Source organism: Amblyraja radiata, chromosome 36, assembly GCF_010909765.2.
Source record: "Amblyraja radiata isolate CabotCenter1 chromosome 36, sAmbRad1.1.pri, whole genome shotgun sequence".
Lineage (NCBI taxonomy): Eukaryota > Metazoa > Chordata > Chondrichthyes > Rajiformes > Rajidae > Amblyraja > Amblyraja radiata.
This window is the reverse complement of record NC_045991.1, coordinates 15,093,451-15,108,562: the sequence shown is the minus strand read 5'-3', so window position 1 is coordinate 15,108,562 and position 15,112 is coordinate 15,093,451. Positions and strand designations below refer to the sequence as shown.

At 42.9% G+C, this 15,112-nt stretch overlaps 1 protein-coding gene across 1 annotated transcript in view; it reads right to left on the bottom strand.

The window, feature by feature from the left end:
• The window catches only part of LOC116966251 (E3 ubiquitin-protein ligase TRIM69-like), a 28,969-nt gene extending 22,948 nt beyond the window's left edge, over positions 1-6,021 (bottom strand). The window contains exon 1 of the mRNA XM_033012392.1: positions 5,878-6,021. Coding sequence (XP_032868283.1) covers positions 5,878-5,937 — 60 coding nt within the window. The 5' untranslated portion in view covers positions 5,938-6,021. The remainder of the gene's footprint in view (positions 1-5,877) is intronic.
• Between the last annotated feature and the right edge of the window lie 9,091 nt (positions 6,022-15,112).

The window sequence follows — 15,112 nt, the reverse complement described above, 5'->3', positions numbered from 1 at the left end:
AGCAGGTTTAAACGATGGATTATTCATAATTGGTAATCTAAATGAGAGATTATCCAAATGTAGAGTCTTAACTATTTGTTTCCAAATACGTCTATTATTATATATTATTAGGTTGTCTTTATAATATTTTTTTTGTACTTCCGTTGGTGCAAAAATTATCGAACCTACATTGAAAGGTAGACAGTCTTCCTTTTCTATATTTAACCATGTCGGTTCATGATCCATATTTACCCACCAGAAATTCATATTCTTAATCTGAACAGCCCAAAAATAATATAAAAAGTTTGGAAGTGCTAATCCTCCATTTATCTTAGCTTTGCATAGATGTTTTTTATTTATTCTGTGATTTTTATAATCCCAAATAAAACTATTGACAATATTATCAATTTTTAAAAAAAAGTTTTCGGAAGAAAAAAAGGAATAGCCTGAAACAAATATAACAACTGTGGTAGAAATACCATCTTTATGGCACTTATTCTACCAATCATGGATATAGGAAGTGTTTTCCAATATAAAATATTTTTTCTAAGTTTATCTAATAGTTGAGGATAGTTGGATTTTATTAATGAGTTATGAGTTTTAGTTACGTTAATCCCTAAATATTTAAGTTTGTCTGTAACTACTTTTAATGGGTATTGTTGTAATGTATTTAGATTTATTCCTGTTATTGGCATAATCTCGCTTTTATCCCAATTAATCCTATACCCAGAAAATGCACCAAACTTAGTTATAATGTTTAGCAGGTTGGGAATACTAATTTCCGGTTTTGTAATATAAATCAAAACATCATCTGCATATAAAGAAATTTTATTAATTGTTGTATCAGTATTATAGCCATATATTTCAGGTTCAGATCTAATTTTTTCCGCCAATGGTTCTATCACCAATGCGAACAATAAGGGTGATAACGGACATCCCTGTCTGCATCCCCTAGAGAGTTTGAATTTGGCTGATAAAATTTGGTTAGTCAAAATTCTTGCCATAGGATTCGAGTATAAAATTCTTACCCATTTACAAAATCTATCCCCCAATTGAAACTTTTCCATTATATTAAATAAATACATCCATTCCACCTGATCAAACGCTTTTTCTGCATCTAGTGATATAACCGCTAGTTCCGTATCTCGTATTCTTTTTGAATATATAATATTAAACAAACGTCTGAGATTATGGGATGAGTAACGTTTTGGGATAAAACCTGTTTGATCATAATGTATTAATTTAGAGATCACTAAACTTAATCTCCTAGATAAGACCTTAGTTAATATTTTTTGGTCTGTATTTAAAAGGGCAATCGCTCTATATGATCCAGGATCTTCCAAATCCTTATCTACTTTAGGGATGAGTGTAATTGTGGATTCATTTAGAGATTCTGGTAATTTTCCTTGGTCATATGCATATCTATACATTATTTGTAATCTTGGAGAAATCAGATCTTGAAATTTTTTATAAAATTCTGCACTCAGGCCATCTGGGCCCGCTGCTTTTCCGTTCTTTAGCGAACTAATTGATTCTATAATGTCTTTTACTGTTATTTCAGCATTTAACAATTCTCTACCTTCCTGATCTAAGCTATTGATTTGACATTCTTGTAAAAATATTTCCATACTATCTGTTTGTCCTGTTAGTTTTGACGAATAAAGATTTTTATAATATTGTAAAAATCTATCATTAATATCTTTTGGAGTAATTAATATATTTCCATACTCCGATCTAATTCCGTGTATCATCTTCTCATCTTCTAATTTTCTAAGCTGTCGTGCTAGTAATTTTTGTGGCTTATCTCCAAATTCAAAATACACTTGCTTAGTTTGTTGAAAAAGTTTAATCACTTGATTAGAATATATTTTATTTAATCTATATTTTACTGATGCAATTTTATTACTTAACTCTTTGGAAGGCTGTTTTATATTTTCATTATCTAGACGTTTTATCTCATTTTCTAAATTTTGTTCTATTTTTCGATTTTCTTTATTGAGATGTGCTTGTGCGGATATTATTGCGCCACGCATGAATGCCTTAAATGTGTCCCAAAATAGTGATGGAGAAGTTTCAGGATTATCATTAGTTTCAAAAAATAATTTAATCTGATCCATCACATATTTACAACAGTCATTGTCCTTTAATATCTGAGGGTTAAATCTCCAGGTAGTAGTTTTATTAGATATATCTTTTAATTTTATCTTAAATGTTAATGGCGCATGATCCGAGATGATAATATTATGATATTTTGCATCATACGTAAAAGGAAGTAATTTAGAATCTATTAAAAAATAATCTATCCTCGAATAGGTTCCATGTACGGGCGAGAAAAAAGAATATTCTCGTCCGGATGGATTATCTAACCTCCAGATGTCTTTAATATTAGATGTATTGATAAAAGCATTTATGAATTTACTTGATTTCGAGGCAGCTTTCCTTTTTGCAGATGATCTATCTAGATAGTTATCTAAAGTACAATTTAAATCACCTCCAATTATTAAATTGTGTTGAGTGGATATAGGAATATTATTAAATATTTTCTTAAAAAATAATGGATTATCAAAATTAGGGGCATATATATTCATTAAAATTACCTTTTTTGAATATAATTCCCCTGTAATTATTACATATCTGCCTTCTTTATCCTCTATAATAGAACTTTGTATGAAAGGTATACCTTTGCGAATAATTATTGCAACTCCTCTAGATTTATGAATAAATGTAGAATGATACACCTTAGAAATCCATTTAGCTGTTAATCTATGTTGAGCATCTTTTTTAAGATGAGTCTCTTGAAGGAAAATGACATCTGTCTTCAATCTGTTCAACTGAGCTAACACCTTTCCCCTTTTAATTGGTTCATTAATTCCTTTTACATTCCAACTGCAGAAGGTTACTCCATCACTTCACCTTTATATCATGCATTTTACTATTAGGGTGGCTTTTTTTGGAGTAGCCTTCTTGACTCCCCCAGCTCCCCGTTGCACCCGGACATCAATCCAATGAGAATTTCTATCCACCTTAATCCGCATCTATGTCTTCTTAAACTAAATACACAATATCCTTCACATCTACATTCAAATAATATATAATATAAAATCAATAAAAAACAAAAACAATAAGAAATATCAATAATTAAAAAAAAGTAAAAGGTGTTAATAGGGTGCTCAGAAAAAAAAGAAACTACACTTGTATAGTGTGTAGTATGTGAAGGTGAAAGCCACACTAACGTGGCCATTAATCTAAAGACTTCCGTTTTTTTAATTAAAAAAAAAGATGTTAATTATACCAGCTCCTATCTCAAATGCTATATATATTGGGGTGGGGTACTAACTTTATATACTTAGTACTTAGTAATTATTTCTATTATTCATATTACTATTTGCTAATTACTAATATCAATTGTATTTAATACTATAATATGTAATACTATTATCATGGAATAATTAAATATTTTCTAATAATTAATACAGAACTACAACTAAATGTCCATTATTCCACTTCCTTCTAAGTGAGTATTTCATAACCACAGGTCGATGATAAAAGTTCAGTCCTCTCCTTCTCCCTCGGGTTCTTCCTCCACGTCTTCTCTCTCTTCATCTTCTGGCTTCTGCTGTATGCCTCGGGCGAATTCCAATGCTTCAGTATGCTTAACGAAACGATATTCCTTGTCATCATAAGTTACTCTCAGTGTTGCTGGGTACATCAAGCCATATCTCAGATCCTTAGTATTCTGTAAATTCCTCAGGATACCTTTTGTTTATTTAAATAGTGATCTTTTCTTGGCCACTTCTGCTGGGTAGTCTCTAAAAATACTGATGTTGTCTCCCTCGTATTTCAGGTTTCTCTTTTTTATTATTATCTTCATCATTTCTTCGAAGACATGGTCAAAGGCCACTTTTACAATCATTTGTCTGGGCGATGAACCTATCCCAGGGGCCCGTCTTAGAGCCCTATGTGCACGGCTCAACAGGGGTTCATGATCCAAATTCAGAATATCCATTAAAAGTTTTGCAACAAATTTTCGAGGATCTTGACTCCCCTCACGACCTTCGCTCAGACCAACTATACGCAAATTTTTACGGCGTTGGCGTCCCTCCAGATCAATACATTTCTCGTTTGTTTTACGTAATAATTCTAAGAGGCGTTTGTTCTCGGCACGGAGTTTTTCGGTCTCCTTAGTATTCACTTCAGCAATCTTAGTTAGCTCTTTAATTGCTTCGCCTTGTTGGTCTAGCGAAATTATAGTAGGATCTATCTTGTCATCCAGCTTTCTTTCCATCCCAGCAGCTATATCCTTTACCTCCTCAATTTGAGTTTGTAACTCGGCATTAGCCTTTTCCTTCCACTCATCCATCATACTTTTTACCGTCGTTATAACTTGTTTTATTAAGTCTTCTTTATTTTTCTCGTGAGACACCAGCATATCCGCTTTTAAACTTTTTATCTCCTCCATATACTCCTTCCTCTGCTTCTTTATCTCATTACCTTGGCAATTTAAGTACTCGTCTTGATAATTATGAAATATGTGAAAGTAACGCACAATCAAATAATTCCCATTTCCCCAGTATAATTCCCTGCAGCCTATTCCATTTCATGTGTCCATTAACCCTCAGTGGACAGAACCAGGTCATCAGAAGTAGCAGACACCAGCACCACTTAGAATGACAGACTTCATAGAGTCACACAGCAAGATTGATTAGTAGGACTGGGTGTTACAATCCCTAAGATTTTCACTACAATTGACATTCATGGGTATGACCACCAAGTGAATTTGGTAACAATCAGACACATCTTCAGTTGTGTACCTCAACGTCACTGGGTGTTTCGGCCTTTTATCACAAGACATCCTCAGTCGAGGCAGGCCCACCGCAGGGTGATCAGACCTGGGTGTGTGTCTTATTGCTGGTCTCTAGATGGTCACGTGGCAGCCCAGACAGCATCTATCCTCTTCAGCCACAGCCAGTGACTGCTCCGTTCGGCAGCATTGGCAAGTTCTTTTCTTGTCCTCCTTTGTGTCTGCCCTCTGACTCCTACTTCCCTCAGGAGCCTTGCGGTGGAACTGGCTACAAAGCCCCTGCACCCCACCGCCACTGGACACACCCTTACACTCCAACCTCTCTCCTCTGCTGCAAGGTTTGAATATCAAAGCTTTTTCCTTTCATAAGCCTCATCCACAGCCTCCTCCCATGGGACCGTCAGCTCAATGATGAAAAAGTGTTAGATACCGACCAACACGCCCCATCTGCACTAGTTCCACTTGTCCGCATTTGGCCAAGACAGTTCTAAAACGGTGCTCTCCACAAATTTGTTTGAATATCTTTTAAATGTTGTTACGGTACCCGAGTATGCTACCTCATCTGGCAGCTCGTTCCATGTACCCTAGTACTTCCACAGTTGTCATTCACATTCATTTTAAATCTTTTCCCTCTCAGCTAAAACCAAAATGCTCCACATTCTCGATCCCCATACTAAGGGTACGAGATTGACCATCTAACACATCATTTCATTTCATGATATTATACACCTGCCACAGACTGCTGTGGTCCAGGGAGTAAAGTCCTTGGCTGCTCAACCTCTACCAAGAGTTCTGGCTCTCAACTACTGAGTTCTATAAAGGTTCTTGATTCTTGGTTTCTTGGTCCTCCAAAATATTCCAAATGGAATTTAAACAGGAGATGGTACCTCATGGTGGTACCCCATCTCCCCCCTTCCCCACACCTCTCTCCCTCTCCCCTCTCTCCTCCCCCCCCCCCCCACCACTCTCTCCTCCCCCTCTCCATCTCCCTCTCCTCACCCCTCTCCCACTCCTCCCATCCCTCTCTCCCAAATTATTGCACACATCACTGCATCAAATCCACACAAGAACATTAAATCGATAGCACAAAGCCTCACCTGAACTCCAGAAATGCTCGTTTTCTGTTCCTGCTCCATTTTCTGGATCTCTGATTCCATTTCTGTGAGAGATTCGAAAGAAGATTTCACCTGTTCCTGGGGTTGGGTTTCAGATCAGAGAATAAAAATGTCAGACAAGGAAGAAAAGATTAGACAATGATGTGATCAAAAGTGATTTGGTTTTACCTTGTAGGATTCAATTGCTTCTTCTATCAGCGTTAAGCTGTGAGACTTGTGTTCCCGCGCAGTTGCACAAATCAAACAGATCAGTTTCTTGTCAGTTTTACAAAACAGCTTCAGTTCTTCCTGGTGTTTCTCGCACTGAAGTTTGCTTTTCTTCGCTTTGAGATTCAGGCTCAGTGTTCGAGCTTTCTCAGACAGTCTAACCAAGGCCCGATTCACCCTGAGGGTGCGGTTTGCAGAATCCTCTCTGCATTCCGGGCAGGAGTTTCTCCCCTCCCTGTCCCAACTCTGTGTGATACAGGAGCGGCAGAAGTTGTGCCCGCAGTCCAGCGCCACCGGATCGGTGAAGAAATCCAGGCAGATGGGACAAACTACCTCCTCGGTCCAACTCCCGGCCGGGCGTTTCGCAGCCATTTTATTATCTCCCTGGTTCAATATGTTTTCACTGACGTGTAGTTGCTGAATCCCTGCATTACAGCGAGTTGCCACCGCATTACCGCGTGTGTCCACTGCGCTCGCTGCCGTCCCGGGCAATGCATGTTATTCGGCTGCAAGTGTTCAGTGTGAAGGTGTCCTGGCCACTTCCAACCAAAGATTCTCTAGGACAGTGATTCCCAACCTGGGGCCATACCATGGCAAATTTCAGGGGGGCACAGAAAAAAATTGGGATTTAGGGGGCCACAGGTTCAATCAAGTCAAGTCAAGTCACATTTATTTATATAGGGCGGTTTCACGGCAGTCGGGTCACGACCCATGACCCGTACTGTTGCTACGCTACTCCAAATGGATTACACGCGATGAACTGCAGGTAGGCACTTACCATTGTTTCCAGCGTAGCGGGCCCGTTAAAACCCCACCGCTGAAATTGTCAATTTTTGCCTGTAAATAATTATGGAAATCGGGATAAGCGTGAGAGACATTTAGCCAACTTCACAATTCCAAAAGTGAGGAGAAATGACGGCAGATAGAAGCGAGAGCTGAAGGGACAACAGCCAGAATGCTTGGCGAACATTGGCCGTTTGCTCACTGCATTTCATCAACTAAGGTGTTTTTTCTTGATTCCTTTGGCATCTAAAAAGTTTCAGAAGTGATAAATCTGGCTGTAATTTTTTTTTATACGTCCATGGTTCTCAAGTGGGTTTTTACATACAAAATGAAAACGCATCGGAAGAAAAATTTACAGCCAGATTGATCACTTCTGAGATTTTTTAGATACCAAAGGAATCAAGAAAAAACACAAATAATGCCTTACTGTTGATGAAATGCAGTGAGCAAACGCGATAATTCACAATATTTTCAATTCCGATATCTGCACGGCCAATGTATACCAAGCACTTTAGCTGCTGTAGTCCCTTCAGTTCTCGCTTCTCTTTACCTTTATTTCGCCTCACATTTGGAATTCTAAAGTTGGGTACATGTCTCTCACACTTACCCCGACTCCCACAATTTTTTTCAGCACAACAATTCAACATTTTGGCGGTTTTTAACAGGTAGGAACGTACGGGTTTTTAGCATTAACAACATATACCTGAAGTGACGAATGTCCTCCAGATGGATTTAGCGGCTCCGTGCGTCGAGCCCTCTGACCCAGTGACCTTTCGTGCAAGCTACATATAGCACATTTAAAAAACTCCCGTTGGCCAAAGTGCTTTACATTTGTTATAAGAATAGCACAACAAAACAGACTACATATATATACATGTAGCCCTCACTCAGAGGACGTCAGGAAAGGCTTGGGAGTATAGATAAGTCTTTATTCTTGACTTAAAAGAGTCGATGGAGGGGGCAGTTCTGATGGGAAAGAGGATGCTGTTCCACAGTCTAGGTGCTGCAACCACAAAGGCGCGGTCGCCCCTGAGCTTATGCCTAGACTGCGGGATATTCAGCAGCCCCATGTCGGCCGATCTGAGGGGCCTGGAGGTGGAGTGGTGGGTGAGAAGACTTTTAATGTAGGTGGGGGCAAGCCCATTGAGGGCTTTGTAGACATGGAGGAGTATGTTGAACAAGAACGCAGCCGCCCGACTCATCACCCACACCAAATCCTGGCATCACATCACTCCAGTCCTCAAACAACTTCACTGACTTCCCATCTCACACCGGATCACCTACAAAATCCTGATCCTCACCTACAAAGCCCTCCACCATCTGCCCCCCCCCCCCCCCATATCTCAATGACCTCCTCTCCCCCTACCAACCCTCACGGTCCCTCAGATCCACATCAGCCGGTTTCCTCTCCATCCACAAGTCCAACCTCCGCAGTTTTGGGGACAGAGCCTTCTCCAGGGCAGTTCCCAGGCTCTGGAACTCCCTCCCCCAACTGATCCGCAATTCCGTGTCCCTCACCATCTTCCAGTCCCGCCTCAAGACCCATCTCTTCACCTCTGCCTATCCTTAGCCCCACGACCCCCTCCCATTTCATCTGTGCATTAATTGCCTCATATTGTGTTTTGAATTGAATTCTGTCTGTACTAGTCATGTCTCTACTATTTATTTCATTCCCCTTACATGTTTTTCCTCTACCTGCTAAATTTTTGTAAGGTGTCCTTGAGACTCTTGAAAGGCGACCATACATAAAATGTATTATTATTATTGAAGTTTATACGGAACCGCACAGGGAGCCAGTGGAGACAGGCCAGGATCGGGGTGATGTGGTCCCTTTTTCGGGTGCCCGTCAGGAGTCTCGCTGCGGCGTTTTGGACCAGTTGCAGGCGGGACAGGGTAGATTGGCTGATGCCAGTGAAGGGGGCCACAGAGCTACCACCCTGTTGCCTCCTAAATTTCAGTTCTAATAAATTCAAAATGTAGTTGAAATATTTTTGATGTTTGTGGAATAGAATAAAAGAGAATATATGTGCAATTAATAGACACTTATGGAAGGTATTATAATATTGAAATACGTTTTTTCCCGCTAATAGTGTCAGGGCGTGGGGGGGGGGAGGGGCACAGAAAAATTAAAAGATCCCAAGGGGACCATGAGCTAAAAAAAGTTGGGAACCACTGCTCTAGGATATTTGCTTCCAACTAATCTCACACGAGGGAGGGGATAGTTAGACATTAAACTGGCCTGAAAAAAGACAAAGCTGAGCAAGGGGCTTGTGAAAGATTAAGGCAGGACAGAAGGGGAACCGGTGGATGTGGTATACTTGGACTTCCAAAAGGCTTTTGACAAGGTGCCACATAAGAGACTATTGCTAAAAATAAAAAATTATGGGATTGGGGGTAATATATTAGCATGGGTAGAGGATTGGCTAACAAATAGGAAGCAGAGAGTGGGGATAAATGGTTCATACTCGGGATGGCAACCGGTAACTAGCGGGGTTCCGCAAGGGTCGGTGCTGGGACCCCAGTTGTTCACAATTTATATAAATGATTTGGAGGAGGGAACCAAGTGTAATATATCAAAATTTGCGGACGATACAAAAATGGGAGGAAAAGTAGGGGATGAGGAGGATAGGAAGAGTCTGCAAAAGGATATAGATAAGCTAGGTGAGTGGGCAACAACTTGGCAGATGAAATTTAATACTAATAAATGTGAAGTCATTCACTTTGGGAAAAAAAATGATAGGGCAAGTTATTTTCTAAATGAGGAGGAGCTGCGTTGTAATGCAACGCAAAGGGATTTAGGGGTATTAGTACATGAATCACTAAAAGTTAGTATGCAGGTGCAGCAAGCAATCAGGAAGGCCAATGGAGTTTTGGCCTTTATTGCTAGGGGGATTGAGTATAAAAACACGGAGGTCTTGCTGCAGCTGTACACAGTATTAGTGAGACCACATTTGGAATACTGTGTACAGTTCTGGGGTCCATACTTAAGAAAGGATGTACTAGCCCTGGAGGCAGTGCAGCGAAGGTTTACAAGATTAATTCCTGCAATGAGGGGATTGACATATGAGGAAAGGTTAAGTAGGCTGGAACTCTACTCTTTGGAGTTTAGAAGAATGAGAGGCGATCTCATTGAAACATATAAGATCGTGAGGGGCCTTGATCGGGTGGATGCACCGAGGATGTTCCCAATGATCGGGGAAACTAGAACTAGGGGACATAGTTGCAGAATAAGGGGGGGCTCTTTTAAAACTGAGATGAGGAAGAACTTCTTCACCCAGAGGGTGGTTAATTTATGGAATTCACTGCCCCAGGGAGCAGTGGAAGCAGAAACTTTAAATATATTTAAGACTAAAATAGATGGTTTTTTAGCTGCCAAGGGGATAAGGGGCTACGGGGAGAGGGCAGGGATATGGACCTAGTTATGGTTAGTATAGTAAGACCTGAGTGATCTCCTGGACAAGTGTCGATCGCCTGGATTGGGGTCGGAGAGGAATTTCCCGGATTTTTTTCCCGAATTGGACCTGGGTTTTTATCCGGTTTTTTGCCTCCCCCAGGAGATCGCGAGGTTCTTGGGGTGGAGAGGGGTGATAGCGGTATAAAGGGGAGGGTAGTGTCTTGTGTTCTGTGTCTTGTGTCTACTGTTTGTGGGTAAGTGTGTCTGTTTAGTGTTCAGCCATGAGCGAATGGCGGTGCGGGCTCGACGGACCTGGTGGTCTACTCTCGCACCTACTTTCTATGTTTCTATGTTTAGAAAGGAACGGAGCCTCGGGTGTAACCTGAGGAGATGTTACACCGGTGGGGCAGTGGGACCCGCCACCCGCATCTCCGTTCACAGCAACCCCCCCCCCCCCCCCCCCCCCCCCCCCCCGAGACCTCCCTCCGCCCTCATTTTAATCCACAACAGTGCACCTGTCTCTCATGCAGCAGCCTTCGGGGCAATCTATGTTTGCGTGTATGGTTACTTTAAAGGATATTATATGACCCTTTAACATTTATTGCAGTTTGCAAAGGTTGACTTTGTCTGATGATCAGTTCTACTTCGTTATGTTTAGTTTTGGGAAACAGGCCATTCGGCCCACCGAGTCCGCACCGACCAACCATCCCCGCACATTAACACTTTCCTGCATGCGCCGGCTGGGGGAAGTTAAAAGGAGATGTGCGGGGCACAGGGTGTGTGGGTGCCTCGAACGCGCTGCCAGGGGTGGTGGTGGTGGAGGCAGATGCGAAAGTGGCGTTTAAGAGGCAATTGGCTGCCCCATCTATGCAAGTACCAATGCTCTGACCTTTGGGTTTGGTTTGATTTCTAGCTACATTTGCGAAAACATGACCTTCGGCTCACCGAGTCCGCACGGACAAGCGACCCCCATATGAACACTATCCTGCACACAATAGCGACAATTTTACACATACGCCAAGCCAATTAACCGACAGGGGGTTGCACGAAAGGTCACTGGGTCATAGGGCTCGACGCACGGAGCCGCTAAATCCAACTGGAAGACATCCGGCACTTCCCGTACATGTTATTAATGCTAGAAACGCGTACTGTACTACCTGTTAAAAACCGCCAAAATGTTGAATTTTTGCGCTGAAAAAAATTGTGGGTCGGGGTAAGTGTGAGAGACATGTACCCAACTTTAGAATTCCAAATGTGAAGCGAAATGAAGGTATAGAGAAGCGAGAACTGAAGGGACTACAGCAGCTAAAGTGCTTGGTAAACATTGAAAATATTGTGAATTATCGCGTTTGCTCACTGCATTTCATCAACAGTAAGGCATTATTTGTGTTTTTTCTTGATTCCTTTGGTATCTAAAAATTCTCAGAAGTGATAAATCTGGCTGTGAATTTTTCTTCAGATGCGTTTTCATTTTCTATGTAAAAACCCACTTGAGAACCATGGACGATTTAAAAAATTTACAGCCAGATTTATCACTTCTGAAACTTTTTAGATGCCAACGGAATCAAGAAAAGTAATTTCTGTTCCGTTGCCGGACGCGGTTAACGCGTTAAAATGAACGGATCGACAGCCAGACAGACAGCTCTGATTTCAGTTGCTGTTTATTTCACTCTTCCCACATTTACATTTTTTTTACACACCCGGAGCGGAACCGGAGCAGATTCTCAGCCAGTTGTTTCCATCCCAAGTCCAGAAGAAAGGATAAAGTTTCTCCGTGAATTTATTCCCAGTGAAGGTGTGGAGATGGGACTTGGTGTCCGCGTCGTAAAATGAAACTGTCCCGGACTCGTAACTGAGATAAACTCCCACCCTCCCGGGGATGGGACGGGCGGGGAGAGGGGATGGAGGGGAGGTGAGTGCATCAAACTCGCCAAACCACCACCCGATGCTCCAGACTCCAGTCTCCGGGGTCCGTGTGACCGCTCCCTTCCTCTCCACAGACTCTGCGGCGACTCCCAGCCTCCACCGACTCCCCGCCACCTCCACCTCCCAGTAATGTCTCCCCGATGTGAATCCCTCCGATCCCAGCACACACTCCCAGTCTGTAAACCTCTTCCCGGTGTCAGGGAGACTCCTCTCGGTCCCGGTCCCTCTCACCCTCTTCCGATCCTCAGACACCTCGAGCCACGGATGCGCTGTTTCCACATCCAGGGTGACGGAGACTGGGGGGAGAAGCAGAGAATCAGAGAGTCCCCGGGGGTCGGGGGGAGACTCGGGCAGCGCGGCCCCGGGACAGGGGGAGAAGCCGCTCGGCCTCAGGCACAGGCGGGCGGACAACTGGAACCTTGCCCGGGGTTTCACCCACAACCACATCGGGTGGACAACAGACATCTTTCCCAGAGTTTTTATCCAGGGAAGGAGAGGGGAATTTCGCGAGGTGGGGGAGGGTGGACGGGGAGGACGAGTGCAGAGAGTGAGGAGGATTGCAAGATTGCGGTGGGGATGGAGAAATGAAGCGGGCTATTCAGAAATGGAGGCAGATCGGAGCAAAGAGGATATTGAGGTGATTGGTAGTTTGAGGTTGTTAAAAAGGAGGTAGAGGTGTGGGGTGGAGTCGCCATGACCATAGTGAATGGGAGGGGGAGACATGAGGGACCAGAGGACCTTCCCCTGTTTCTTTGAGTGGAGGGTGAGAGAGACGGAGGGGTGGCTTGGACCATGGGAGGAAGCAGAGGTTGAATGATCGGGTGTTGGACAGAATATGTGGGGACTTGTGGTTGTAGGGTCGCTGAAAGAGAGGGGATTCACGGGTGGATTTGATGGGTGTGTACAACCAAGAACACACTGATCTCATTGTGAACCAATATATGAACTTCACTGAGGGACTTGTCAATGTTCCGCATGTAAGGCTGGTCCAGAAAGTGAAGGCAGGTGAGATCCAAGGCGAGCTGGTGAAATGGATCCACAATTGGCTTGGTGGTTGGAGGTAGAAGGTAGCGGTAGAAGGATGATTTTTCTGCTTGGAGGTCTGTGACTGGTGGAGTGCAGCAGAGATCGGTGCTGCAGCAGGGATATCAAATCAAGAGTGCAGGTTTATCTTGAGAGCAAGGAATTTTAAAGTGGATCTGATTAGTAAGTTATCTTTACACTGAGAGTGGGTGATATCTGCAGCATGCTACAGAGGAGGCGGTGGTAATGTCTAATCATTATATTTGAGGCACTTATCTAGGTGAGATGCAGAAGAATACCAATGTAATGTGGGCAAATCGATTAGTAAAGATGGGAAATAGTTGGACATGGACATGATGGGCCAAATGGCCCGACGCTGTAATGTACAACCAAGGCTCTCAGCTCCAAGAGCACTGAATGACTGAGTCTCCACAGCCACCTGTGCAGGGTATTCCAAAGGTTCTCCAGTCTCTGCGTGCAGTAATGTCTCCTTATCTCTGTCCTACATGTTGCAGCCCACATTCTGAGAGGGTGCCCGTTTTCCAGACCCCACAGTCAGGGGAAACATCCTCCCCGCATCCAGCCCACTGAGCCCTGTAAGAACTTTGAGTTTCACTGAGATCTCCTCCTATACACCCGAATTCTCGAGTACCCAGGCCTAGTCTACTCAATCTCACCCCGCACAACAAACTCATTGTCCCAGGAACAAGTATTGTTAATCTTTGCTTCAATTCCTCTGTGTCAAGTCTGTCAATTTATCGGTACACAGGAGCATAGGAACACAAGAAAACAGGAGCAGGATTAGAATCCGCTCCTCAGGCTTGCCCCTCCATTCAATGCGATCATGGCTGATCTAAGCTGGCACCAATTCCTCTTCTGTGTGAGTTCCCCATAATCTTAAATATTGGATCTATCAAATATTTATTTGTAGCCAAGTTGCACATATCCAATAACTCAGCTTTTCACCACCACCTTGGGCACAACATCCCAGATATTCACTGCCCTCTGGGAGATACAACTTCTGCACACCGCATGAGAGGCCGCTCTGGAAGGTTGGATCTCATGGAATCCGGGGTGAACTAGCCGATGGAATACAACATTTACCTGAAGGTCGCAGACAGAGGATGTTGGTAGAGGGTCGTGTTTCAGACTGGAGACAGAGTCCACTGTTGTTCCTTATTTATATACACGATTGGGTGTGTATGTAGGTTGCACGGTTAGTCAGTTTGCAGAAGGAACTAAAATTGGTAACATTGTGGAGAGTGAAGAAGGTTATCTGAGAGTAAATGTGATCCCGGTGAACTGGGCCAATGGGGTCAGGAACGGCAGGTGGTATTTATTCATGTGAAGGTGAGGTGATGCACTTTGCTGAGACAAACCAGGGCAGGACATACACAGTAAACGGGGAACTTTATAGAACTGAGAGATCTCGGGCTGCAGGTACACAGTTCCATGGAAGATGAAACAGTGACAGGCAGTGTGGTGAAGATTGTGTTTGTCACTCATGCTTTCATTGGTCAGGATATTAAATTTGACACAATATGGTTGTTAGTAAATTAGAGAGGGTGCAAAAGTATTTACGATAATTTCATCAGGTTTGAAGGGCTGGGTTATAAGGAGACGTTGGACAGGCAGGAACATTTGTCTTTGGAGCCCGCCCGGGTGTTTTTATAGATGTGTATAAGATCTATACAAGGTTTACAGATAGGGTGAATAGCCACGGTATTTCACCCAAGGCATGAGTGTGAACGTCTGACTCGGTGATGCTTCCCAGCTGATGGGTTTAGTGGTAGATCCAATTTCCCTTCAGTCCAAAAGACCATTAATGTTTGCATCTAGGTATTGCTTAAAGATATCACAAAGAAGAATAATGGAAAAGGTACA